This window comes from Mustelus asterias, chromosome 3, assembly GCF_964213995.1.
Source record: "Mustelus asterias chromosome 3, sMusAst1.hap1.1, whole genome shotgun sequence".
Lineage (NCBI taxonomy): Eukaryota > Metazoa > Chordata > Chondrichthyes > Carcharhiniformes > Triakidae > Mustelus > Mustelus asterias.
The window spans coordinates 94,842,743-94,868,735 of NC_135803.1; the positions used below are offsets into that span (position 1 = coordinate 94,842,743).

Sequence of the window (25,993 nt, forward strand, 5' to 3'; positions counted from 1 at the left end):
AAGGGGAGTTAGCCGACCATTTCCCTCGAAGCACAGGAGTCACACCCTGTAATACAAAGTGGCCTTCCTCTACTTCATTCACATTCACCATGCCACATCCCCCCCCCATTAAAGTTCACCGTCTCACTGGGAGCCAAATCCTCAGACACCTTCCTATAGCTCACCCAACTCTCCAGATGCAAGCAGAGCGAAGTTGTTTGACTGCAAAGGCATCAAAGCTGAACCCTCATCCACATTCCATACATTTTCCAGCTTTTAACTTTGGTCCAGTGTAGAGCAGTTGTTCCTCTGGGGCTGTAACAGTGGTTAGCACTGCTGCCTCACAACGCCAGGGACTCATGTTTGATCCCCGGCTTGGGTCACTATGCTGTGTCTGCATATTTTCCTCACATCTGCAAGTGTTTCCTCTGGGTGCTCCAGTTTCCTCCCACAGTCTGAAAGACATGTTGGTTAGGTGCATTCAGCTATGCTAAACACCCCCAGTGTATCCGGGCAGGCATCAGAGTGTGGCGACTAGGGGATTTTCACTAACTTCATTGCAGTGTTAATATAAGCCTACTTGTGATATAAATAAAGTTGTGCTATTTGCCTTCAGATGCTTATATGGAGTGATGAGTTGAACAAGATAGCAGAGGGTAGTTGTATAACAATGAGGGTACAAATGAACTGTACCCAAGGACGAGGCAGTAGCTCCAGAAGCAGGGATATCACTCATCCATACAGATCCCCTTGTCCTGGCTTGCTTTCCCTAAATGGTTTCATGGTCAACATGACTGAGAACAGCTTTCCATTACAGATCTATTACTCAATATTAAACTGCACCCACTACCATGGTGGGAATTGAACCCATGGTTGTCCAGAGCATTGCCCTCAATTACCAGTCCAGGGATATTACTACTGCCACCATTTCCCCCATGTCAATTTGTCTCTGAGCAGTCTAAAAGGTAATTGTAAACATATAACATTGAAAGGGCTTCACCTGGTTTTACAATATTTCTCTGGGGATTCGACCCAGCTTCCACTGAAAGTACAACAGAAAATTGGGAGTAAATTGTCACAGAATTTCAGTGCTCATTTCTGGGCCACATTTGCCTTAGAAATCTTGGATCTACTGGCAGAGTGAGAATGGGAGTGCGGCCAGCGTCATGACCATCAATAGGGTATTTAAAATTTATTAGTCACAAGTAGGCTTACATTAACACTGCAATGAAGTTACTGTGAAAATCCCCTAGTCACCACACTCCTGCACCTGTTTGGGTACAGAGGGAGAATTTAGCATGGCCAATGCACCTAACCAGCATGTCTTTTGGACTGTTGGAGGAAACCCAGAGTGGTGAGCACCCAGAGGAAAGTCTCACAGACACAGGGAGAACGTGCAAACTCCACAGTGACCCAAGCCAGGAATTGAACCCGGGACCCTGGCGCTGTGAGGCAGCAGGGCTAACCACTGCGCCACCTTTACCCTCTAATCTTTGGGATTGTCTGCCAAACCTGCAACATATTTAATACTCTTTGCAGACTATTGTTGTAGGGAAATATCCCTTTACCAGTGCAGAATAGAAGTTGAGTCGCAAATCAAGGTTCAAAGCGTGTCTTTATTGTACAATTACTGGGATCCCAGGGAGACCCCCGTAGCCAGCTCAGAAACAGTGGCTTGGCCACGTTGATCTCAATCCTTTCACATCAGCTCTGGATCTTTATAGGGATCCAAATTCGAGCGGGAACATTTGATTATGCATTTTTACAATATGTATAAAGTGGTCTGTCAGGTCAGGACGTTCTCTGGGAGGCTTGTCAATTTGCATTTGTATGGTGTGTATTTGTGTTAATGGGACTACTTGGTCCTGCCCCGGTGTCTAAATGCGTTTCCCATTATCTTCTCTATGTGTCCTCTTATCTGAATTGATCTTATTGTTTCGTGTCTGTGTTTCCTGCTTGTGAGATTGAGTGTTAATGTCATCCTGTCCTGTTGGATGTCTGGAGTATTTCATTCTAACCTTTTATTCTTATATCTTAGTTTATCAGATTTTTATGTCTGCCTTGGCCGAATTGGTAATATTTCAGTGATAGCTTGGTTTTGATAACCCACTCTATGTCTCGTTTCGTAGGGATCTTGATCGTCCTTGGCCAGTTTAAAATGCAGCTGCGCGCTGTTGCTAGGCAGATTAGGGATCTTCCGTAGTCTTTGAAATTCGCGAGTCTCTCAGCTGTGCAGGGGGGGACCCGATCGAATATCCATCCGGGGGTGCCCCTCTGCATTGTTGGCCCGTTATGAGTGGTGCCAATTAGTCCAATAAGTAAATATGTTTGATGATACAAAATATGGTTTTCTGGAAAATTTCCTCCTTCACTATTTATGATGTCTGAATTCACCAGATGCAAACCAAGGCTTTTAGTTCAATCCTTCATCAGATTTCTGTGGATTGTTGTACATAAAGCAACAATAAGTTTTTTTTGCTTCACTTCCTGCCAGCCTAAATCTAATGTATACTGGTTGCCGCACCAGCTGAAAACATTGTTTATTCAGGTAAGGTCCAATTGACTTTAAACCTGATGTGCTGCATAGCTATGTCCTTTCCAACACCAGCACTGTTACTCACACAACCTAGATTACAATGTCCCTGCTCCACCATGCCCTTTTAAAAACTGATGCTATGCACTAATCCTTTTTCATTGGTTATTGGCTGGGCAGTATTTATTGCCCACTCCCCCAAACATCCTCAAGGTGTTGAGCTACCTTCTTAGGCCCTGCAGGTATACCCACCAGTCAAGTAGGGAGTTCCTTGATTTTGACCCAGTAACAGCAAAGGAATGATGATTTACCTTCAAGCCAGGATGGTGTGGGGCTTGGAAGAGAATTTTGTGTCTACTGTCCTTCAGGGTAAAGGCCATGGGTTTGGAAGGTAAAGCAACCTTGGTGAGCTGCATCTTGTAGACAGTACACATTGCTGCCATGAGCATTCTACTACCATGAGAAGATTCACAGCCAAACCCAATTTTATTTCAACACGTTTACTGGATCAGTTATCAAAAGTAGGGGCATTGGACAAGCTCCCAGTCTTAGCCTGGGAGTTTCTTGCTTAATGTGGCTGATGTATTGGCAGCACTCTATCCAATCCCCTCCCCCAACTCCAGAGATTTTTTCCATTGTTATCTTACATCTCATCCAAAAGCAACCTCCAAAATTAGATCAAAAAAGGGACACAGAACTCCGGTAATGTGCCAAAAAACTTTTATTAATATTTTATAAAAGGAATTTGTGTCGCATAAAAAACTTTTATTTAACGAAACATAACAGGAAATATAAAAGAAACAACTGCAAAGGAAAATGGAGAGTGAATTTGAACACCACCAACACAAGAGGACAAGGGCAGAGGTGGGACAAGGGAACAAAGAAGTGGGTCTGTAATATTAGACATGGCTGTCAGCCCAGAACCCTGTGCATTCACAGAGTCTGCGTGTACCTTTACACAAAGCTTTCCTCAGTTGAGGGGCCCAACGAGCTGGCTCTCTCCCAGCCTCATCACGTGCAAGCAACTAAACACCATCTCGGCGATGGGAATGATGTGTTTTGAGATGCGAATGTTGTCAGAGACCACACGGTCCTCGCCTTTACAAACAGTAGCCGCAGGTATTGCCCAGTGGTATCCCCCGAGGCCTGCCGTCCCCAGTCAAAGAGGACACTTTTCCTTCTGTCACGCTACAAATTGAAATCAGAGAACAAATTCTAAAAGGCCAAGATCTACATTCCCTGGGACCTATGTTTAACTTCAACTTGTTCTTGGGTTGAGGAAAATTTTCTGCCACTTAAAGGGATATTAGTCACATTAAACACCTCTAGGACAGGTACAGCATGGGGTTAGACACAGAGTAAAGCTCCATCTACACTGTCCCTATCAAACACTCCCAGCAAAGGTACAACACGGGGTTAGATAGAGTAAAGCTCCCTCTACTCTATCATGATCAAACACTCCCAGGGAAGGTACAGCATGGGTTAGAATTAAGCTCCCTCGATGCTACAACATATGCACCTCCACCCCAACATCAGGATCATGTCCCTTCCTGCAGCAGGAATCACATGGGGTTTATTCAGGCTCAGGTAATGTCAGGAGCCTGTGTCTGTCCAGGAGGTCAGGCATTTTGTAATCTCCGGGAACAACTGCTGATTTGTACCATATCAGCTGCAGTTTCATGGTGTATTCACATCCACTAGGGAGCTGGGCTAAAGGTGCCCAAACTAATCTTGCTTACAGTCCTACACAAAAAGCGGACTTGTATTCCATTGGTTTGGGATCCAGTTCTCAAACCAAAATCAAAAAGAAAAATATCATTTAACTTTTCCCCTGCTTGGTGAATCTAGCACTTTTTGAATGGGCTCATGTTAAAAAAGCTTTGTGTAAGAGGAAGATGAGGGTGTTGGGGAGGTGAATGGAATGTCCAGTGCAGAGAGTGAGAGAGAGAGTGTGTGTGTGTGTGTGTGTGTGTGTGTGTGTGTGGGGGGGGGGGGGGGGAAGAGAGAGAGAAGAGAGAGAAAGATGTGCTGCATTCCAGTTACAGCTGTGGCTCGTGAGAAAAAAAAAAGTCTCTTCCTTTCTTCAGGCTTATCCTGGTGCGCTCCGCCAGGATTGGGAAAATGGGAACTACAACAGAACTTCTAGGAAAAGGGATTCTCTTATTAAAGAAGTGAGAAAATGTTTCCAGTTCCAACACGAGCAAACAACTTCATAAAAAAAAAATCAGCCTCCGTGACGGCAGCAGAAGTTAAATCAGTCGTTCAAAATTTCAGTAGATTTGAATTTTAAAAAAACAATAATACATGTTTAATTTTTGCATAGTTTGCTAAAGGTGTTTGATTTTCAGCCTGGGCCTTAAAGCCAGATATTAATTGTAAGGGGGCTGGCAGGAGACAAATACTCAAAATCTAAATGGTCGGTGACTTGAGATTGGACCAGACATGTCCACTGTAGGTACCCTTACCATGCTACACAAACCTGGTGCAATCAATGATATACTTAAATTCTCATTGGAGGGAAAACAAAATAAAACACAAACATTGAACAGTTTTTTTTCATTGTAATTATTTGATATTGAAATTTTCCCTGAAGGAATCAGGTTTAATAACTAAACTTAAACATTTGATGAACCTGGAGAAGTACAGCACAAAGGAAGTAGTTCGATTACGGAATGTGCCAAGCCCCCTAATGCCCAGTGACTTCCAAGATGGCTTCCCCGATTCCCAGAATGCACAGCGAGCTGGCATCAGCAAAACAAATCCTTCCCCACTGCCAAATTGTTAAAAAAAAAATCAACGTTCATTTCCCACTTTTTCTTTCTCAAGGCAGTGACTCGTGCTGGGATAGAGTTCCACAGAACCTGCTCCTGTGCCTAATATTCAAAGCGGAAGCCTGAACAGCAAGCATCAATGGGCTAATTGACCATGTGGGGTGGAGGAGGGTGCCAGAGAAGGCACGGGTTTGTTGGCCTCCTACTCCCCAGTCATGATAGATCAGTTTGCCAGTACCCACAGGTCTGATGAAAGGTATTCAACCTGAAACATTAACACTGTTTCTCTTCACAAATGCTGCCTTGCCTGACCTGCTGAGTTTTTGCAGCACTTTTTTGTTCTTATTACTTGCAGGTCACTCTTTCCAGCAGGGGTCACTGACACCAATCAGGAGTGGGAACAGAGGCTGAATTCCACCTCCCCACCCCCCTTAACCCAGAGGGTACTAAGGCCAATTGCCACCCTACTGGAGATCGCCTTAGAGGTCTTCTTGGACAATGTGGCTCAATTAGACAAAGGTCATGCATTTGTCCACTGAGCCACTGTCTCAAACTCCATTAGCCAACATGAAAATTAAATTGACGAATTCTGCCTGCTATTAGAATGTTGATTTTTTTTTTAATGTTGAGGGAATCAGGTAAAGGTTATTCAGCCACTTTGAGGGGGTCAATCTGTAGGTACGGACTTGTACGAAAACAGACCTCCTAAACAACAAAATTCACAAATCTGAATGAAACTCCCAATGACTCCTTCCCGTCACTTGTTACCTCACTAGTTCTACACAGGGTCTGGGCAGCTGCATCATCCTTTCAATACGGAGAGAACTTCTGTCGCTCAGACTTCTTAACCCCATTGGATGAGGAGATTTTGGCTGTATAAGCTGATAGGCTCCCAGAAGGCCCCGAAGTGGCCGCAGACAGTGCCAGGAAGGGAACGCTTTTCATGCCAAGGAGGCTGGAGATGGGAATGGCATAGGGGGCATTCAGCAGAGAGGATGGGAGGGTGGAGCTCATCGATGCCAGTGGGGAAGAGGCAGGGTTGGTAGGCTGAGAGAAGGTCATGTTGAGGTCAACTGGGGTCGTGATGGAAGCATTCTGGGAGGTGGTTTTAGCCATCTCTAAACTGTAAAGAAAGAGAGGTGGAGAGAGGTCAGGGTTATATTAGGTGAGAGGAATTGAAGATTTGAGTTAAGGAAGGGTGGTGAAGGATGATAGTAAAACAAATGTAAGGATACATTATGCCTCAGGTTCAATACTTGCGTATTGAATTAAACACACACACACACACTCACGCACACTAAATACATGCAAGGGAACCTTCGCAGCCTGACCTTCCCTTCAACCACTAAAATCCATATTATGAAGGGTACACAGAATAGAGCCAGGCTCCACGATGTTCACACTGGGGTCCTGTGTACATCTAGTGAACAGGTCCATATACCTGGTTAAAGTTCCACTGGGGAACCTGCGCACTGGAGCAACTTGCCCCACTGCGCAAATCCCAATGCTTTTCACAAAGCACAAAGTGTAGATACATTTACAGAGCTGTTCAACTTAACAGGTTGTATCCTAGATACTCGTCTACGGGTTTGGAAGCAAAATCAAAGCTAGAGATCCTGGTCTCTCTCTATTCTGATCTTTATCCCTCCTGGTTTGCTGATTGATCTTCTGACCTACAGTTAATTTGTTTCCCAATATTGTAACTGTGGAACTCATTTCCTTCTAGCTCTGCAATCTCCAGGCTTCCTAAAAAACAGATCTCTGATTTTTCAACCTTGCTGGCATCCTGTGGTAAGGACCTTCACCCGGGCCTCTCGATGATAAACACCAAGTGGCAGGTAACATGCCAGAGGTTGGTTCTGTGGAGGAGTATGCTGGGAGCCAGTACTTTGGACAGGCAGTCAGTGCCAGAAGCTGAAAGGAATGAGGTTCGCATCTGTGGTCACTCTTGCACCCGAGCTGGAGGCCTTGACCTGCCTCAGGTGGCCTGTGCCCTACATGTTGCCAAACATGGTCTAGGAATAGGAGATGCAAACAGGAGAACATAAGCAAGGAGTTGCAACAATGTCTAGTTTAACCTAGGAATATCATAATGCTTCTCTGATGAAGGGTGGTGACTAGGAGCAGAAAATCTCCATGTTCAATACCTGCTATCTTGTCTTCAATACCAAGTTTTCTACCAACACTTCAGTTAGTAGATAGCTGACCAGCAAAGTGTCCAGTTCAGGCTCAGATCGGAGCTGAACCAGCTGATCTCAAGCACAACGGCAGTGGAGAGCCAGTCCCAACACTAATCCAGGGACAGATGTGGAAATTCAGCCAGAGTTCCCCATTCCTGTTCACTCTCGTCATACACCCATTCCCACCCACCCACTGCTGGATACTGCCCATGTGAATAATTGAGCAAGGCCAGGCAGGGCTGAGCCTCAATACACCCCATGGTCAAATAGCCGGTTAGCACTAGTTGTCTAATTTGCACAGGAAGGAAGACCATTCGGATGTTGGGCAGTGCCTGTGGAACTGTACTGCAATCAAGAGGAAAGGACGGGAGAAAATTAGAGGAAACCAACTAAGGAGCAGAGGTGCTGCAGTGCTATATCCCAATCACCAGTGAGGAGTAACGGGACACCAGCATCTGATACACTCATCACAACTCAGGTCACTAAGGTAACAGTCGGCGGAAGTCAGTGCTTCCAATTGAAAGTGGGAAAAAGCAGTAAAGGGTGACCCAGCTTCAACTCACTCTCCTGTGCTGTTGACTGAGAGGAGAATGGCATTGATAGCTCTGGGAACAGGACACTTGTGGCGGTGGGTTCCGCATGGCCTCAGATTTCAAGAGAACACTGAAAATATGCCAAAATAAATGCAATATTCCAACTTAGCCAAGCAAGTTGGTTCTACTCTATGCCCTTCCAAGTCCCTGGCTCACTGTAACCCCTGTACGAAATCTGCGCTCACAGTCAACAGAAGACCAGTCCCTCTCCCAGCTATTGTGCTTAGCCGCATGCAGTACTACCCTGGGGTAGGCTGCTAGGTTTGCTTACCATGCATTTATGAGGTACTGGGCCAAGTTGATGTTCAGGGGACCCCCTGTGATTGTAACGAGTCGCTCGGTCGAACCATCGACCTGATTGTCGATCTTGATTTGAGCACCTGACATCTGCCGGATTTCATTAATCTTGCTGCCCTGCCTCCCGATAATGCAGCCTATTAACTGTGGAGGAAAAACAAACATGGGTTAGTAAAGAAAACTGATCAGCCCTTTGTATTTTTTCATTTCAAATAGAAAATGAGTTGTTTTTGTGCCCGTCATGGTGCTGGAGAAGGAGATACTCCATCTCAGACTCCATCTTAGTCGTCATTGACACTAATTTACATTTACTCAACAGTTCAACATTAGGTGCAGCATACACTAGACATGGAGTAAAGGTTCCTCTACACTTTACCAACTACTCCCAGGACAGGTACAACACAGTTCAGTTAGAGAAAAGCTCCCACTGACCCACAATGAACTTGAGACTCAATCTCAAGAGTGCCCCATACTGTAATTTGACATTGTCCTATTGCCAATGACAATTGATGCCTGATTGAAGGTGGATGTGTGCTGCAGGCCCAGATCAACCAGGATCATTTTGGAGCACAGAGTCAAGAAAGTCAGGGAAATTACAGAACCTGATCACCAGATCTCACACCAAAGAGTTACAGTAATGCATGTTTCCTCTGCCACTACACATACTGAAGCAAGGTACTGCTTCACTATCAAATCACAAAAGGACAGAATCTCAATCGTAAATTTGGAAGATCTTCAGATTGAAACTCAAGACAGGATAAGATGTCTCCTTTCAATGGGACTACTCATTCGGTCTTATGCATGTTACAAGAGTTGTGCCTCATTCCCTAGCTTATTAAACAGCGAGGGTAGGAACAGCACTGAAACCTAGCTTAGGGACTTGTCTTGTCGTTTTGTTCATCTCATTAATAAGGGCACCTGGGTAAAGCGTTTGAGATGTATAAACTGGTCAAAGTGTCTGCCAGTGTTACACAGACAACACCACAGAGCTCTGAAGCCTAGGCATACTAGCAAGACTGGCAACCACCATTGGTATTTCCTGATTGAAAAAGCCTGCTAAACAAGGCAACAACACTATAACTATTGGAAATAGGGAAGTTAGTAAGTTAATTTATGAGGGGGTGGGAGGTCTTGAACAATGCAACTAATGTTTTTACCCCTTTTTACATTATCCCACCCACTCTCAGATTGGGGACATTTCAATTAAATGCGCGAATCACATAACAGCCAGCTCCTGTCCAGTGGTAGTAGCCTCGCCTGAGTCAACACAAGAAAGGATTGGGGTTGCTGATTAATGTAAAACATAAATAGGAGGCTCTCGCGTTTGATCTGCCATTTGATAAAATCATGTCTGATGATCTACCTCAGTGCCACTATCCACCCTATCTCTATCCCTTAATTTCCAGTGTCCAAATGTCTATGGTCTTTAAGAATATATTTTTTAATGATTGAGCATACACAGCTCTTTGAAATTCTCTATGCCAAAGTTTCACAACGCTGAATGAAGAGATTTCTCATCCTAGTCCTAAACGGCCAATCCCTTATCCCTAGTTTTAGACACTTTGGCCAGAGAGCTTATGCTCTGTCAAGCCCAACAGAAACTTAACATAAGAAATAGGAGCAGGAGTAGGCCATCTAGCCCCTCGAGCCTGCCCCGCCATTCAATAAGATCATGGCTGATCTGAGAGTGGTTTAGTTCCACTTACCCACCCGCTCCCCATAACCCTTATTGATCAGAAATCTATCTACCTGTGACTTAAACATATTTAATGAGGTAGCCTCCACTGCTTCAAAAGGCAGAGAATTCCAGAGATTCACTACCCTCTGAGAGAAGAAGTTCCTCCTCAACTCTGCTCTAAACTGACTCCCCCTTATTTTGAGGTTGTGTCCTCTAGTTCTTGTTTTCTTTCTAAGTGGAAAGAATCTCTCTGCCTCTACCCTGTCTAGCCCCTTCATTATCTTATATGTCTCTATAAGATCTCCCTCAGCCTTCTAAACTCCAACGAGTACAGGCCCAATCTACTCAATCTCTCCTCATAAGCTAACCCCCTCATCTCCGGTATCAACCTGGTGAACCTTCTCTGTACTCCCGCCAAGGCCAATATATCCTTTCGCAAATAAGGGGACCAAAATTGCACACAGTACTCTAGTTGCAGCCTCACCAGTACCTTGTACAATTGCAGCAAGACCTCCCTGCTTTTATACTTCATCCCCTTCGCGATAAAGGCCAACATTCCATTTGCCTTCTTGATCACCTGCTGCACCTGCAAACTGAGTTTTTGCGATTCATGCACAAGGACCCCCAGGTCCCTCTGCATGTTGTAATTTTTCACCATTTAAATAATAGTCCATTTTACTATTATTCCTTCCAAAGTGGATAAACTCACACTTGTCAACGTTATACTCCATCTGCCAGATCCTCGTCCATTCACTTAGCCTATCCAAATCTCTCTGCAGACTTTCTGCATCCTCCACGCAATTCACTTTCCCCCTCATCTTTGTGTCATCCGCAAACTGTTACCCTACACTTGGTCCCCTCCTCCAGATTGTCTATGTATATGGTAAACAGTTGAGGCCCCAGCACCGATCCCTGCGGCACGCCACTAGTCACCAACTGCCAACCAGAAAACATAGAAACATAGAACATAGAAAAGCACCCATTTATTCCAACTCTCTGCCTTCTGTTAGATAGCCAATCCTGAATCCACGCTAACACTTTACCCCCAACTCCGTGTACCCTAATCTTCTGCAGCAACCTTTTGTGAGGCACCTTATCGAACGCCTTCTGGAAATCTAAAAATACCACATCCACCGGTTCCCCTCTGTCAACTGTACTCGTTACATCTTCATAAAAATCCAGTAAATTCGTCAAACACGACTTTCCCTTCATGAATCCATGCTGCGTCTGCTTGATCGAACTATTTTTTCCAGGTGTCCTGCTATTTCTTCTTTAATGATGGATTCCAGCAATTTCCCAACTATGGACGTTAAGCTAACCGGCCTGTAGTTACCTGCCTTTTTTCTACCTCCTTTTTTAAACAGTGGCGTCACATTAGCTGTTTTCCAGTCAGCCGGCACTTCCCCAGAGTCCAGCGAATTTTGATAAATTACAACCAACGCATCTGCTATTACTTCTGCCATTTCCATCAGTACCCTGGGATGCATTCCATCCAGGCCCGGGGACTTGTCTACCTTTAGTCCCATTAGCCTACCAAGCACTACCTCTTTAGTAATAGTAATCGTTTTAAGGACCTCACCCCCTACAGTCCCACGACCGTCAATTTTCGGTAAGCTATTTGGGTCCCCTACCGTGAAGAGGATTCATTCCTCATTCTATTAATGACAAGAATATATTGACTCATTCTACTCAATCTTCTCACAAGACAGCCATTTTATTCATGGAATCAATGTAATGAACTTCCATTGCACCTTGTCCACGGCAAGTATATTTTCCCATGGGTAAAACTATAACATTCTCCAGGTGTAGTCCCACCAAAAGGCCTATAGAATTGCTGTAAGATTTCCTTACTCTTATACTCGAATTCCTTTGCAGGAAAGTCGAGCATACCATATGTCTTGCTATTGTTTGCTGCACCTTCATGATTCATATACAAGGATCTTGAAATCCCTTCGGAAACCAACTTTGAATGGACTTGACTTTATAAAATAAAAAAGTCTGCTTCTCCAAATTTTGGTTTGCACCAAATTGGATAATTTCCTATTTCACCCCTCTCTTTTTTAAAATCACTGGATGGGCCAGCATTGCTGCCCGTCCCTAATTGCCCTTGAATTGAGTGGTTTGCTCTGTCATTTCAGAGGGCAGGAATCAACCATATTGCTGTGGACCTGCAGTCACATGTAGGCCAGACCAGGTAAGGTGGCAAACTTCCTCCCCTAAAGAACATTAGTGAACCAGATATTTTTAGGGACTAACTTTATATTTCAGATTCATGAATTGAATTTAAATTCCACCAGCTGCCATGGTAGAACTTGAACCCATGTCCCCACCGCATTAGCCTGGGCCTCTGGATACAAATCCAGTGACATTTTCACTACACGGCCGCTTCCCCATTATATTTCACTTGCTACATGCATACCCATTCACATAACCCATTTAAACATCTCTGCGGCCTCCTTGAATCTCCCACCTAGTTTTCTATCATCAACAAACCTGCATACTCAGCCTCATCCAGGTTAGTGACAGACTGTAAACAGTTGAGACTTTTAAGCACTGCTCTTGGAGGACTCCATTATATTCACCCTGCCAACATATGCACCTATTTGGCTTTCTATATGGTTCCTGGTCCTCAAGCCTCCCAGTGCCATGGAGACCTAATCTTGAGTAGCAACCTCATATAAGGCCAATGTCTTTCAAAAATCCAAATATACAACATTCAATGGTTCAATGTTATTGACAATCCTACTTATAGCCTAAAAACGTACTCTAACTAGTATTATATGGTCCATTAACAGTAAAAAGACTGTGCACTTCACAAGCACATCAACACGATTTGACACCAAGCCACATGAGGAGCTATTATTAGGGCCAGATAACCAAAGCTTGGGGAGAGAGATAAGACTTCAAGAAACATCTTAAGAAAGACAGTACTCCAGGGAGGGAATTCCAGAACTTGGGGCTTTAGCAACTAAAGACATGGCCACAAGTGGAAGCGTGATTAAAATCAGGGGTAGTCAAAAGGCCAGAATTGAAGGAGCGTAAATATCCAAGGCTTGTAGGAGATTACAGAGACAGGGAGGGGCGAGACCATGGTGGGAATTAAAAACAAAGATGATAAAAGCTTTTAAAAATAGGTGCTGTTTAACTGGCAGCCAGTGCAGGTCAGCAAGTGCAGGAGTGACAGGTGAGTGGAAATGCGTACATGGTAGGATATGGAGTTTGGATGACATTAACTCGAGTATAGAATGTGGGAGACCAGCCCCAAGTGCATTGGAATTGACTTATCAACACCATTTGCTCTCCATAAAACCCATACTGACTCTGCTGATTTAGTATGTTCCCCATTACCACCTCTCCAATAATAGAACCTAGCATTTTTCCTACTACTGCTGTCAAGCTAACCAATAGGAAAAAAACTGAACAGTGGGGTTACCTTCCAACTCACGAGGACCACCCAGAGTTCCCTAGATTCTTGAAAGAGCAAAACAAACGCATGGCTGGAACCACCTCTTAAAACCCTATCCACTAGCTGTCAGCTTTGGGGATTAATCAGCTTTTAGTCCCATTAGTTTCTCCAAAATACTTTCCTCACTTGCATTAGATTATCAGTTCCCAACTTCATCAGTGGTGGACTCAAGTTGACACTTCAGCGTAGTAATGAGGGAGTACTGCTTTTTTCCCCCCCAGATGAAATATTAAACCAGGGTGTCTGCCCACAGGTGGATGTATAAGACCCCACGGCACTATTTTGAATCACAGGAGTTCACTGCAGTGGGCTGACCAATATTTATCCCTCAACCAACATTGCCAAAACAGATTAGCCAATCATCATCTTGTTATGGGAGCCTGCTGTGTGGAAATTAGCTGTCATATTTTCAACATTGTAGCCATGACTGCACTACAAAGGCCATAAAGCACTTTGAGGGGTCTCAAGGTCATGGAAGATCCTTTATAAATGCAAGTCTTTCTTTAATATTGGTGTGAATGTCTCTGACGTAGTATCCAAGCTAGATTCCTAACCGTACAGTACACCCTATGGATGTGGAAGTCTGCCTCACATAATAGCATTCTGACCTCCAACAGTTAAGAGTGCCTCTTCAGCATTGTCCTGGCATGTTTCGTGAAACAGATAGCCCTTCATTCTTGTTCTGAATTTCAAAAGGCGTATGGCTTGCGTTGTCTGGATAACATTCCTTTCTGCCTTTGTCACTTGACACTGCTGGGTTTTGAAGAGAGTATTGTGCTGCACTGCCGACTATTTATAAGCATGGTCCTTGCAGAGGCTGTGACCCTGCCTCACATGCCAGGAATTGCAGCTCTATTCCTACCCAATGCAGCACAAAGAACTGTCCTTCAGCAGGACTGGGGCAATGGATCAGAGGACAACAGCATCAGCCTCAAATTTACAGACACAGCACAGACCCTATCACTAATGGAGTCCAAACAGGGGACTTTCACAGTAACTTCATTGCAGTGTCAATGTAAGCCTACTTGTGACACAAATAATAATAAATAAAAATAAACAGGGCATGACAACAGCTAACAGTGCACATTCCAGAAATATTGAGGCAGTGTCACTCTGGAGAAATAATCCTTCTATTTATGACTGCATTGCATGAAGTACAGTCATCCTGATTATAGTCTGGAGTAGTCAGTTCATACACTGAAATGCCACCCGCAGACAGCGCAGGTTCATTGCTTATAGAGGTACAATTATCCTGTTATCCACTACGAGCTAGATAGCCCATTTAAGAACTACAGTCACCAAATGGGGGGCAGGAAACTAGAGTTATGGCCATAATCAGATCAGGCATGATCTTATGGAATGGCCTGCTTCTATTTCTTATGGCCACTTCTATTTCTTGGCCTGCTTCTATTTCTTATGACCACTACTTACATCATTCGGAATCAGAAGCTCCTGAGACGTAGTCTGACCACTGTTGTCCAATCCTGCAGGAGGGAAGCAACAAAGTTAGAAAGGTCAGGAACACAAAAAATGCAGCCAGACACAAAGAGCAAGACAAAGGCAGAAAATGAAGAGTTAACAATGGAGACAGAGCAGGGACAGACAGAAAGAGAATGGATGAAGCAGACACAAAGTTCAGAGAAGAAAGCAATGTAGCTTCCATCAATCTTGTAGACAGAATGCAAACCCATTTAGGATTCAGCCAAGTTCTTCCCCAGTCCTGAAGATAAATCAAGCAAATCCCCAGAACAGAGCAGTCCTAATGTCCCATCAACATTTCCACTAAGCTGCAACTGTGTACTAGTACTGTTCTAGCCCTGTTCTGAGATAAGTAATGCGATTTAAAGAAAACGGACATTGAAAAAGCTGACTACACACAACTAAATTTTAGAGGAATGCTCTATCTTATTACCAACTGCTGACCAGGACCCTTCCTTTAAAAGATCTCTGCAACCCAGAACCCTCCAATTCTAGCATCAATTTTCACTTCATCCATTATAATCTACAATCCCACCCTAACCAGATAATCAACCAGAGGAATGAAACACAAACTTTATACATAATTTAAATAATTTTACACTGACTCACGTTTCAGGACCAGAGTCTGTCAAATCTCAAAGTAATGCACAACAGTGACAAGACAGTTAGTTACTGTCCCACTTTCCAAATGTGTTTATTACCTACCAGCAAATGAGGAGGACGACGATTGATTCACTGTGTTGAAGGAAGCATGCTGCGCAGCCAACTGGTGAAGTTTGGATAGCTGCAAGGCAGGATGGGAAAGGTTATCAATATTTAGCAATTATAAATAGCATCATCATGGCAATATCTGTGGCTGTTGACTGTCTCAATCTAAAGCTTTTCAGATCCTCATCTTCAGATTCCCTCCTGGCACAGTGGACAGGGTTAGCTGTGGTCTCCCAGTAGACGATCCAGAAGGGACAAATGTTTCTACTCAGTTATGTCTGATGGCAGCAGCAAAGACAGGGACCAGGTAGATGGTATAGCTGAGAGTTAACCCGATATGCCTGGAATTTTGGTGGCTTCCTAGAGACATGGCAAAGATTGGGAAACTCTTGCTGCACCAATCCCTCTGGAAACCAGTCTGGTTAGTCAACTGCTCTGAACCAATCTTAGTCAGCAGTCTCCAATATAAGCTGGTACAGTTACCTGGATCTACCACGGAATGAAATAATTGGTTATTAAATCATTAACTGAGTTATCTTAAACCACTGACTTTCAATTTCCACATTTAGATGTTCCCCTTACTTTAATCAATAAGAAACCTCAGGCCTAGTTACTCTTTAGCCATGCTGCCATTTCCTACATCAGTAAGGAGTCTAACAACACCACATCAACGTCTCCACATCATTTCCTACACCAGCCATCTTGTGGTCTCATGTCTTCTGCCAATTAGGGGCAGTTTTAATTGTGCCACTGGGCTGAGACAATTAAACTAATTTCAAAGAGACCCTTAAAGCCAGTTGGAAACAGTGGCATAGTGGCAAAGTCACCAGACTAGTAATTCACAGATCCAAGTCAATGTTCTGAAGACACAAGTTCAAATCCCTCCATGGTTGCTGATCGAATTTAAAATTCGATAAAATCTGGAATGGTGACCATGAGACAATCATCGATTATCATAAAAATCCACCTGGTTTACAAATGCCCTTTAGGGAAGGAAATCGGCCATTCTTACCTCATCTGGCCTACACATGGCTGACTCTTAACTGCCCGAGCAAACCACTAAGTTCAAGGGCAGCGTGGGATGGGCAACAAATGCTGGACTTGCCAGCAACACCCATATCCTATGAAATAATATTTTTTTAAATTAGAGATTCCTATCTCTGGCTGGATACAAATGCAGCCCCTCAGGTTGATAGACTGGCAAAGCATCTCGCTGGAATCTTTTACAACTTCAGTTTTAAGAATCAGATTGCAGGAGTGGCCGCCAAGACTCTGAATAAAAACAGCCCTAACGTAAAAGCAGTTAGTGTCCAAGTCCCTGCAATTATCCGCCTCTGCTCCACTCTATATTCAATAGAAATCTTTATTCAAAGATGAAAGCTCAAAGTATAATTTCAGGGATGAGAGCTCAGCTGCAAAGGAAAGAAAGCAGGGATTTAATCTGACATAGGCTGCGAGTGACAGTGTGGACCCGAGGTATTCATTGCTCAAAGGTTGGCACTGTGAATTCCTTTCCTCTGTGCCCACCTCCCCTTGGTTTGGCAGCTCATTCCAGGTGGCAGAAGATCAAGTGGAACACTGGGAGTGAACGATGGTTGGCTATTCAACTGTGAAAGGAAGTCACAGTCCTGTCCTCACTCAAGATGACCATTCTTCATGCAAGGAGAATTGGCAGTGAACACACACACACACAAGTACATGATTGCACAATCAGGAGCAAGAAATACAGCTGATCTGTCCACAAGACAAGTGCCTGTAATGCCACAACTGGCCATTTCCCTGAACAGATGAGCAGTACGCCCACCAGGAGCTACGGTGCCAGTGTCTTGGCTAAGCAGTTGGCAGGCTGGATTTCCAAGTGGCAGAGTTGATAGCTGCTAGTTCAATTGCCAAGAACATGGTCTGCCTGCCTGCCTCCCTTTAGGGAATTCCCTTGCACATCATGAGGTTACTATCTAGTGGGAGGAGAGATGGTTGGTCAATAAAAGGTACACTGCAGCTCTCAACAGCTGAGTGCATAAAAACACCGTCCAGGAAAGGATTAGGGCTGTGTGTTCCCCCAAAAGGACTGTCTGAAGCCTCATAAAACCGAGTGCCCCTGGACCCCTTGGGAAAGTGGGGTGGGGAGGGAAGGTGTGGGAGGTGTGGGTCAGAGAAAGGGACAACTAATCAGCCAGATTCCTATTTCCAACTAACTTCTCAATGCAATTTTTTCTGTATAAAAAGCTACAATTATTTGAATTTCACTTACATCTGGATGAGGGACTGCAAACTGCCCCTGGACGGTGTAGGCCTGAAAGAGAATTTTACAGAATAAGGTACTGTTTAAATAAGTCTCACTAAAAGCCACAAGAGGCTCAGCCTCTAGCCATAATGAAGGGGCTTGTCCCTCTCTTTAACCCTAGCAACAAACTCCCTAAGGAGTTTACCTGAAAAACTGAGACATGGCTGATTTTTATTCTTGGAAGGCAAAAAAAGAGTACCTAGGACAGTTTGTGGCAAATAAAGGCCGCCATAATCTTACACAGCACAGCAACTGGGCCTCAGGTGGTAGTACTCTCAGCTTTGAGTCAAATGATTCAAGTCCCAGCCTTGAGACTTGATCAAAAATCTAGACTGACACTCCAGTGTTGCACTGAGGGAGTGCTGAACTGTTGGAAGTAACTTTCAGTTCAGATGTTAATCCAAGGCACTCTCAGGTAGATGTAAAAGTGCCATAGCATTATTTCAAGAACAGGGAAGTTCTCCTCGGCGTCCTGGACAATATTTATCTCTCAACCAACATCGCTAAAACAGATTAGTTATTATCACTTGAATCATACTGTGTGCAAACTGGCTACTAAGCTTCCTGTAACAGTGACTACAATTGTAAGATATTTCATTGAATGTAAAGTACCTTGGGAAGTCCTGAAAAGCACCATAAAAATGCAAGTTCTTCAATATCAGTGCAAAAGCTGTGATTAATGCAACAGCAGATTCTAATGTCACAATCTGACCGGTGACAGGACTTTAGATTGGACAGGTTTTGACAGAGCAGATAGAGTTTTCACTCATGGGGAAGAGCACAATTTAATGAAATCAAATAGGGAATGGAGAAGTAATTTCTTAAACCAGAAAGTGATAAGTATGTGGAACTCTGTACCATAAGGAGTTGAGGTGGACAGTATAGATGTAGCTGAGGGGAGGCTGGATGAGCACAGAGGGAAGGGGACAGAGGGTTACACTGCTAAGAGTTAGATGAGAAAAGATGGGAGGAGTACGAGTGGAACATAAACACCTGTATGGACTATTTGGCCAAATGACCTGTTTCTGTGTTGTATAATCCACATAATTCTATGCAACAGTGAAACCGGATTCATTCACAGCCAGCTTTCCACAGGGATTAGTGTCTAGGGAATGTAACTATGGGCTCCGCATTAATGTGGAGGAATCAGAGCACTGGAATGAGGGGTATGTACAGAAAGGGTCTCCCCAGTCTCTGTTATTGTGAGGGGAATTATGTCAAAGCACCAAAATAAATGGGCACTGTCAAATGCAACATGACACAGGTGAATAAACAGGTAGATTTATATTTAGAGGACAGAAAATTCAGACGCAATAAGAACAGCTTTCCACGAGATCAGCAGCAGCTGCCACAAATCCCATTAGTGAGTCAGCATTTGACCGAATTAATCCCTCATTTTAATTTGCCCTACTTCTCCAGCTCGCTTATTTTCATAGAAAATGTATCAACAGTTGAAGGGACACTGCTCCTGTGGAGTTTCTTTTATTGAAGTGGCATTATACAAACTGCTACCTAAAGCACCTACTGCCAACCCCACCCCCGCCCCAAACACTTGTGCAAGCCAGTTGGGCCCAGGTTTCATTCGGAGAACAGCTTGAAGTTTGTGCAGCAGACTCAGAGACAATAGCCCAGGAGTTGAATCCAGCCACTGTGCATCAAGTGACACTTTTATTCTTCAGAGGGAATGCCAGCAGACTTGGTATAGTACTTGCAAAGGTGTGCTGGCAGGACTGAAGGTTATACCATAGAGGGATGCAGGGCCATCACTCGCCTTTAGTGTTGGCTGAATTCAATTCTTCAACTGCGCAGAATTATTAATAAAGCCTGAGCAATAAATGGTTATTTAAAAAGGTCAACACCTCTCAAGTATTGGAGAGATTACCATATAAAAGCAAAACAAGTTCTAACCCTGTTAAAAGGAGGTTTTTCAGTCGAGTCTCAAACTGATCAGTCACTCCAGAGCCTCAGGGAGGTCAATTAGCCAAGAGACACCCACTCTGATCCCACCTGTCCCATGGCAGATCTCTACATTGTGCATGAGTGACTACGCCATTGGCACATGACGCACCCATAGCCACCCCTCCCCCCTGCCCCCAACCTTGGCCTGCCAGAGGTTGGTGCCCAGTAGGGTGTATCTGTAACCTATCTACCCCAGGACACCCAAGCTACCTCCCCGTTCAGCTTAACTCTTGCAGCACAAGTGGTTTTCTCTCAAAGGAGAGAGGGATCCATTACATGTGTGACTGGACCGTAGGCTTCACTTTGGGTGGACTCTAATAGGTTCATACATTAAGAACGGCCATCAATTCCACCACTGTTGCTAAGAGAACAAGAAATGACTGACTTTGCAGATTGGGAGTTGATGGTTGAGTACCAATTGTGCTTACCTGCCCACCAGAGAACACAACAGGTCCAGGCCCGAGACTGGGACGGTAGGGAATGGTGGCACCCTTGGGTGGAGACTGAAGATGACCAAAACACAATGATTATTACCATAAGAGCACAAGAAATAGGAACAGCAGCCCGTCAGCCTGCTTTGCCATTTAATATCATGACTAAACTCCTACCTCAGTGCTGTTTTCTGGCCTCATCCTCACATCCCTTCATTCCCTTAGTGTCCAAAAACCTATCCACTTCATTCTTCAATACACTCATTAAATAAGCAGCCACAGCACTCATGTAGTGAAGAAGCAGAGATGTCAGCAGATACAGCCTCTCGTTCCTCCACTGTTAAAGCTGAAGCCACCTTTTAGCATAACAAGGAAATGTCTGGAAAGACCAAGGCTCCACAGCAGTTCATTGCAGAGATATCTCCTTTCCCACCTCTGGCTTCCAACTCCACGATGTTGTAACTTTTCCCATCCATTTGTCTCTTACTGTTGGCTCCCTCCGTTCGGAACTTTCTCCTCATTCTTCCCAGGGCAAAGGTATAGAATCCTACCCACACGCATCCTAATGGAAATAGAAATCCTACAGTGCAGGAGGCCGCCATTCGACCCACCAAGCCTGTGCCAACAACAGCCCCACCCAGGCCTCTATCCCTGTAAACCCATGTATTTACCCTGACACTCAGGGGCAATTTATCATGGCCAATCCACCTAACCAGCACATCTTTGGACTGTGGGAAGAAACCCACGCAAACATGGGGAGAATGTGCATCTCCATACAGACAGTGACCCGAGGCTGGAATTGAACTCAGGTCCCTGGCACCGTGCCGCCCCACGTCTCACTCCATTTTCAACTCTACCCCTTCTTTATTCATCTTTGCCTCCTCAAACCTGCAGGCTTTTAAAGGCTGAACTTGGTGTTAATACCTCTTTACTTTGCAATCTGTGCTGTGGAACATGGTCCATCACCAATTTTGTAATAATGAGGATTTACTCAATTAGTCGCTAGTTTCCTGAAGACTGCCCTGGTGACCCAGTGCCCAACTGGAGTTACTCGTTTGCCTGCTAACCCTAATCACCAACGCCCTTACAATTTAAATTTGCATTCTTACCTCCAGAATAACTGCACAGATCTGCCTGATGCAATGAATGATAGCATCCTGGGTCCCAGAGATGGTGACTGCACGCTCGGTCGAGTTTGGCAGCAAGTCTCCAGCTACCTGGACCTGAGCTCCAGTAGACTGCAGAAGAGAGGAGAATTCAGCTGCGTTAAAGCGTTCAACATAAACACTAGGTAGAGTGTCGAACCCTAACCCCAGTATAACATCGATCTGACAGCACTGAAGCAGGCTGCTTGGTCCAGCCATTTAATTAGGCCCACTCTTTCCCACGTTGCTATTCCTTTCCCTTTTGAAAATGATTGAGTCTGCTTCCAGGGAATGCATTCTAGCTTGCAATCATTTGCTCTGTAAAATTCTCAACTCCACCCTGGATCTTTAGACAATTATTTTTAAATGCATGTCCTCTGCTTACCAAGCCACCTGTGAATGCCAGAGATATCCTTATTTACTCAATATAAACCCCATATTTCGAAAATCTCTATCACATCTCCCCTTAATATTCTCTGCACTCATCCAAGATAGCCAGTAGCAAGAAGCAGTTTCATTCTGATGCACACCCACACTTTATGTGGAGTTCCTGATCTCAGCCAGGTTGTAAAGGGAGAAGAAACCGTTTGCTGGGAAAGGCAGTTACCTCACAAGCCCCTTCCCCAGCTATCTGCAAGGTGTGTGCAATGTTGCATCAATGCATAAACTGCAGGAGGAACACAATGACATGGAGATGAGTCGTTTGACACCTTGCCATTAGTTTATTATGGTAGGGAACTAACAATGGAATAGAATTAATATAACTGCTTTGACAGCTAGAAGAGAGCTGAGCTCAGCTGGAGCCAGACTCCTGCACTCGCTGCCGATGACTGAATTTCCCAAATAACTCACTTCTCGGATCTCCTTAATCTTTGAGCCTCCCTTTCCTATCAGTGAGCCGCACTGACTGGCAGGAATCACCAGGCGTAGAGTAACAGGGGGTTTGCTCCTCGCAACATCACTCATGCTGGACGTAGTGAGATCCTGGAACCAAAAGACAAGCAGGACTGTTATACTGTAGAATGTCAGCCACAATGGCTCCTGGCCTTTGAAGAAGGGAATGAAAGGGGATGGGGTAGAAAAAACATTTATGAATGTTTCATGGAGTTGCAAGGAAAACACTGTGACAAGGGAGTAGGTATTCCAGGATGTCATTAAAAGTTTGGTTCTAGCTGGAAGTTTATGGAGGGTTGTCAAGGAGAGTGAAATGGAGAAAGGGGGAAATTCCCCAGTCCGTGACCTAGACAGTTTTTAAAATACTGGCATTCATATTGATATTTAAAGGCAGAATAAATAGTGCAGCAAAGGGAGAGGGGATTACAGAAAAGGGGAGGGTAAGGTCATGGAGGGATTTAAACAAAGATGAGAATTTTAAATTTGAATTTTAACAGAGCCAAAGTCATTCAGCAAGGACAGGAGATAGAATGGGATGATGTGGGAAAGGACACCAGGTCCAAGGAGCACATAACACCTTCAATACCCCACACAAGACTGCCATTCTTAATGTAGCAGCCCCAACATACATGAGTGTCACCAGGGGCTGAGCAGTACTGAGATTAATTGGCCCAATCCTGATCTTTCCCTTAAGAGCTTCAGTATAAAGAAAACAAGTTTTATTTTGTATATACGTGGGAGTATTTGATGGGGAGCGTAGAGGGAGCTTTACCTGCCAAGAGTGGAGAGTTATGATTGTAGTTGGGATAAGGATCCCAAACGCTAGAACCGCTCACCATTGTTACCACCAGCAGCCGTCACATGACCAAAAATCAAATCACTGCTACTTTCAAAGTTGCAGTTCACCAAGTGAGGTTCCACCAGAGAAAAGACAAGAATTGGTTTGAGACACCTGAGGAATCAACATTTGATACACAATCTGCTTCTGACTGTACACTCCAAAATGTTTCCCTGGAAAAGTCCATGAGCCTCAGCCAATCTGTGCCACATATATTGCTCCATTCATCTTGCACGCCCTTCACATACCTCCTCGAGTTTCCCTGTGATCATTGTGAACGCTTTGAACACGGCCTCCATTGAACCAGTGATTGTGATGATGCGTTCAGGGCATGAACCTTCAGACACATTGATACGGGCACTGCTCTGCATAAAAGAAACAGGAAACATATACCTGGATATACACAGCAAAGTAAGGAACATTCATATAAACTATCCTGAACCCCTTGACTGGATTCCAGCCTGTAATTTATACCTGGGTATCCATTACTCTCTTCATGTACCCCCATCAGTTAGAATCTGGTAAACTGCTCCTGGGAACCTGATATTCTATATTTAAAATCCTCTACTTCTGAGCCTTTTGATTAAAGTTGGATGTCAAGCTTTGAGGGTTGTAACTACAAGACTGGGTCTTAATCGGGTAATGTGGGATCCAACAAGAGGGGCTAATCTACTTGGCTTTATTCCTACCAATCAACTTTCTGCAAACACATCCTTCTACATTAGCACCAATAGGAATAAACAGTACATGGATGTGAAAATAAGTCTTGCTGCCACAGTGGGGATCCCCTCCATCATGCTAGGGTGGCACTGCCATTGTGGAACAGATCTTGCAGTCAGGACTGAGTATTGGCAAGGTATTTGGCAACCAGCAGCAGTGGAATTATAATCCACCATAATCTGTGCCCTCGTGGTTCTGGGATCTGACTCACAAATCACTATTATGAAGATTTAACAACCAGACACTGACAGAACTCACCTCCTCCCGCATTCGCTTTATTGTGTCACCTTTCTGAAAAATAACATTTGAGAAAGTGAATTCACCAAATACAAACCTAGGAAAGTACAAAAAAATTAAAGATAGAGGAACAGAAATGGGTACATACCTTTCCAATGATGCTGCCAACCTCCTGTGAGAGCAGAAGGAGAAAAGTAGTTAGATTAGAAAGTGTGTTTGGTGCCTAGCTACCCTAGTTTGGGTCAATGACACAACATGGGAATCAGGATCAAAAGCAGAGCGATCAGCATTTCCCGTCATCCAGGCTGGTATAGAACCGGCATCACATATAGGCCAGATTGGCACAAATCCACCCCTAAAGATCATCAGGGAGGCAATTGGCCGTTTAATGATAATCTGACAGCCTTACTGTCACTTTATTAAATTGAATTTAAAACTACCGAAGTAGGATTTGAACTCCTGTTTTCCGGATCATCATCCTAGTAGCATCACCCCAACACAACCACCCCCATTAATCGCCACACCATTGTTTATGGATATAGACTGTCCTCTTAATTGGCACGAGTCCATATGTAACTCTCCCCACTGACAATACACTGAGCAGTCTGGGGAAGGTACTAGAGTTAGATATAAAATATTGTTAAGGGAGTGCCCATGGATCACACCCAGACTTGGCAGCTCTTCAGTCAGGTACCTTGCCATGCATGAGCAGTCGGAGTGTCAGCGTAACGTGCAGTCCTCCATCGGAACTGTAATCAGATTGATCCATTGTTGCCTGTACCTCAGTATCAAGGGTCATCAAACTGTCACTAAGCATGAAGAGAACGTTTCTAATCTGAAAGAGAAAGAACAACAAGTAAAGGTTAGTAGGGCGAGAGAGAAATACTGAGGTGGGGTTTTGCAAAGGTGAACGAGCCCACCAAATGGTCACTTTCAATGTCTTACAAGTTGACATAAGATGCCACAGATCACAATGTCAATGGTCAGCGTGGGATCACATCTAATCTTGGGCCAGCAGGAGAGTGTACCTCATTTGCACATAGGTAGAGCAAGCACAAATGCCACGACAGTGCTTATAAAACTCTGGTGCCAACCCATCAAGGCACCCTTTATTGGGGAGGGGTGGTCAAGCCTGTGTATCTCCATCGCGACTCGTCTCAGTGTTTACACTGCCCAGAATAACATTAGTCTAACACTACAAACCAGGCTTATGCTTCCACACGTGTTGTTAGTTTAGAGGGTGTTACAAGCAATGAGAGCAGCTGTACAGGCATTCTGCCTTTTGATCTTCCTCAGCTGTCGGGCACACAGCCCGTTACCAGAATCTCAAGCTTATTTTAACACTGATGATGACAGACAGGCCACTGGGTGCACGCTGTTTTCCTCATATTGAAATCAAACATTCAGATATCTGCATTGCATGATTGACAAGCCAGGCAGCATTCTCACCAATTTCCTTTGCTTTGCTCAGTGGGTAAGTAGCACTCTCCACTCAAGTCACAATCAATGAAACTCAAACCTATAATCCAGCTGAAATCGTAGGGCAATGGAAGACAGTGCATCTTGCGAAGGAAACCATCCACCCTCAGGTGAATGCAAAGATCCCATAGACACTACACAACAGGCAAGTTCTCCCCCAGTCTACTGGCCAACACCTGCCTCCAAACAAAAATCAGTAATACAGATTGAAGTTTTTTTTAAAATCACTTCTCTGGATGAGGCTTGCAAGGGCAGTATTTACAGTCTTTTACTGGACATCCTTGAAATATAGAAAACGGGGGAATAGACCTTACAGCCTTGG

The 25,993-nt window shown here is 44.3% G+C and overlaps 1 protein-coding gene across 5 annotated transcripts in view; it reads right to left on the reverse strand.

Annotated features, from left to right (window-relative positions):
• Positions 1-3,215: 3,215 nt before the first annotated feature.
• The window catches only part of pcbp4 (poly(rC) binding protein 4), a 72,227-nt gene continuing 49,449 nt past the window's right edge, over positions 3,216-25,993 (reverse strand). Inside the window, exons 2-13 of one of the 5 annotated variants that reach the window (XM_078209363.1) lie at positions 24,887-25,027; positions 24,341-24,364; positions 24,214-24,246; positions 23,484-23,600; positions 22,356-22,487; positions 21,468-21,596; positions 20,356-20,430; positions 17,936-17,977; positions 15,682-15,760; positions 14,929-14,981; positions 8,328-8,497; positions 3,216-3,700 (exon numbers count right to left, since the gene is read on the reverse strand). In XM_078209363.1, coding sequence (XP_078065489.1) covers positions 3,613-3,700; positions 8,328-8,497; positions 14,929-14,981; positions 15,682-15,760; positions 17,936-17,977; positions 20,356-20,430; positions 21,468-21,596; positions 22,356-22,487; positions 23,484-23,600; positions 24,214-24,246; positions 24,341-24,364; positions 24,887-25,009 — 1,065 coding nt within the window. In that variant the 5' untranslated portion in view covers positions 25,010-25,027 and the 3' untranslated portion in view covers positions 3,216-3,612. Of the gene's footprint in view, positions 6,407-8,327; positions 8,498-14,928; positions 14,982-15,681; positions 15,761-17,935; positions 17,978-20,355; positions 20,431-21,467; positions 21,597-22,355; positions 22,488-23,483; positions 23,601-24,213; positions 24,247-24,340; positions 24,365-24,886; positions 25,028-25,993 lie in introns of those variants that run through there. The other 4 variants (XM_078209362.1, XM_078209360.1, XM_078209364.1 and 1 more) reach the window with 4 other exon arrangements.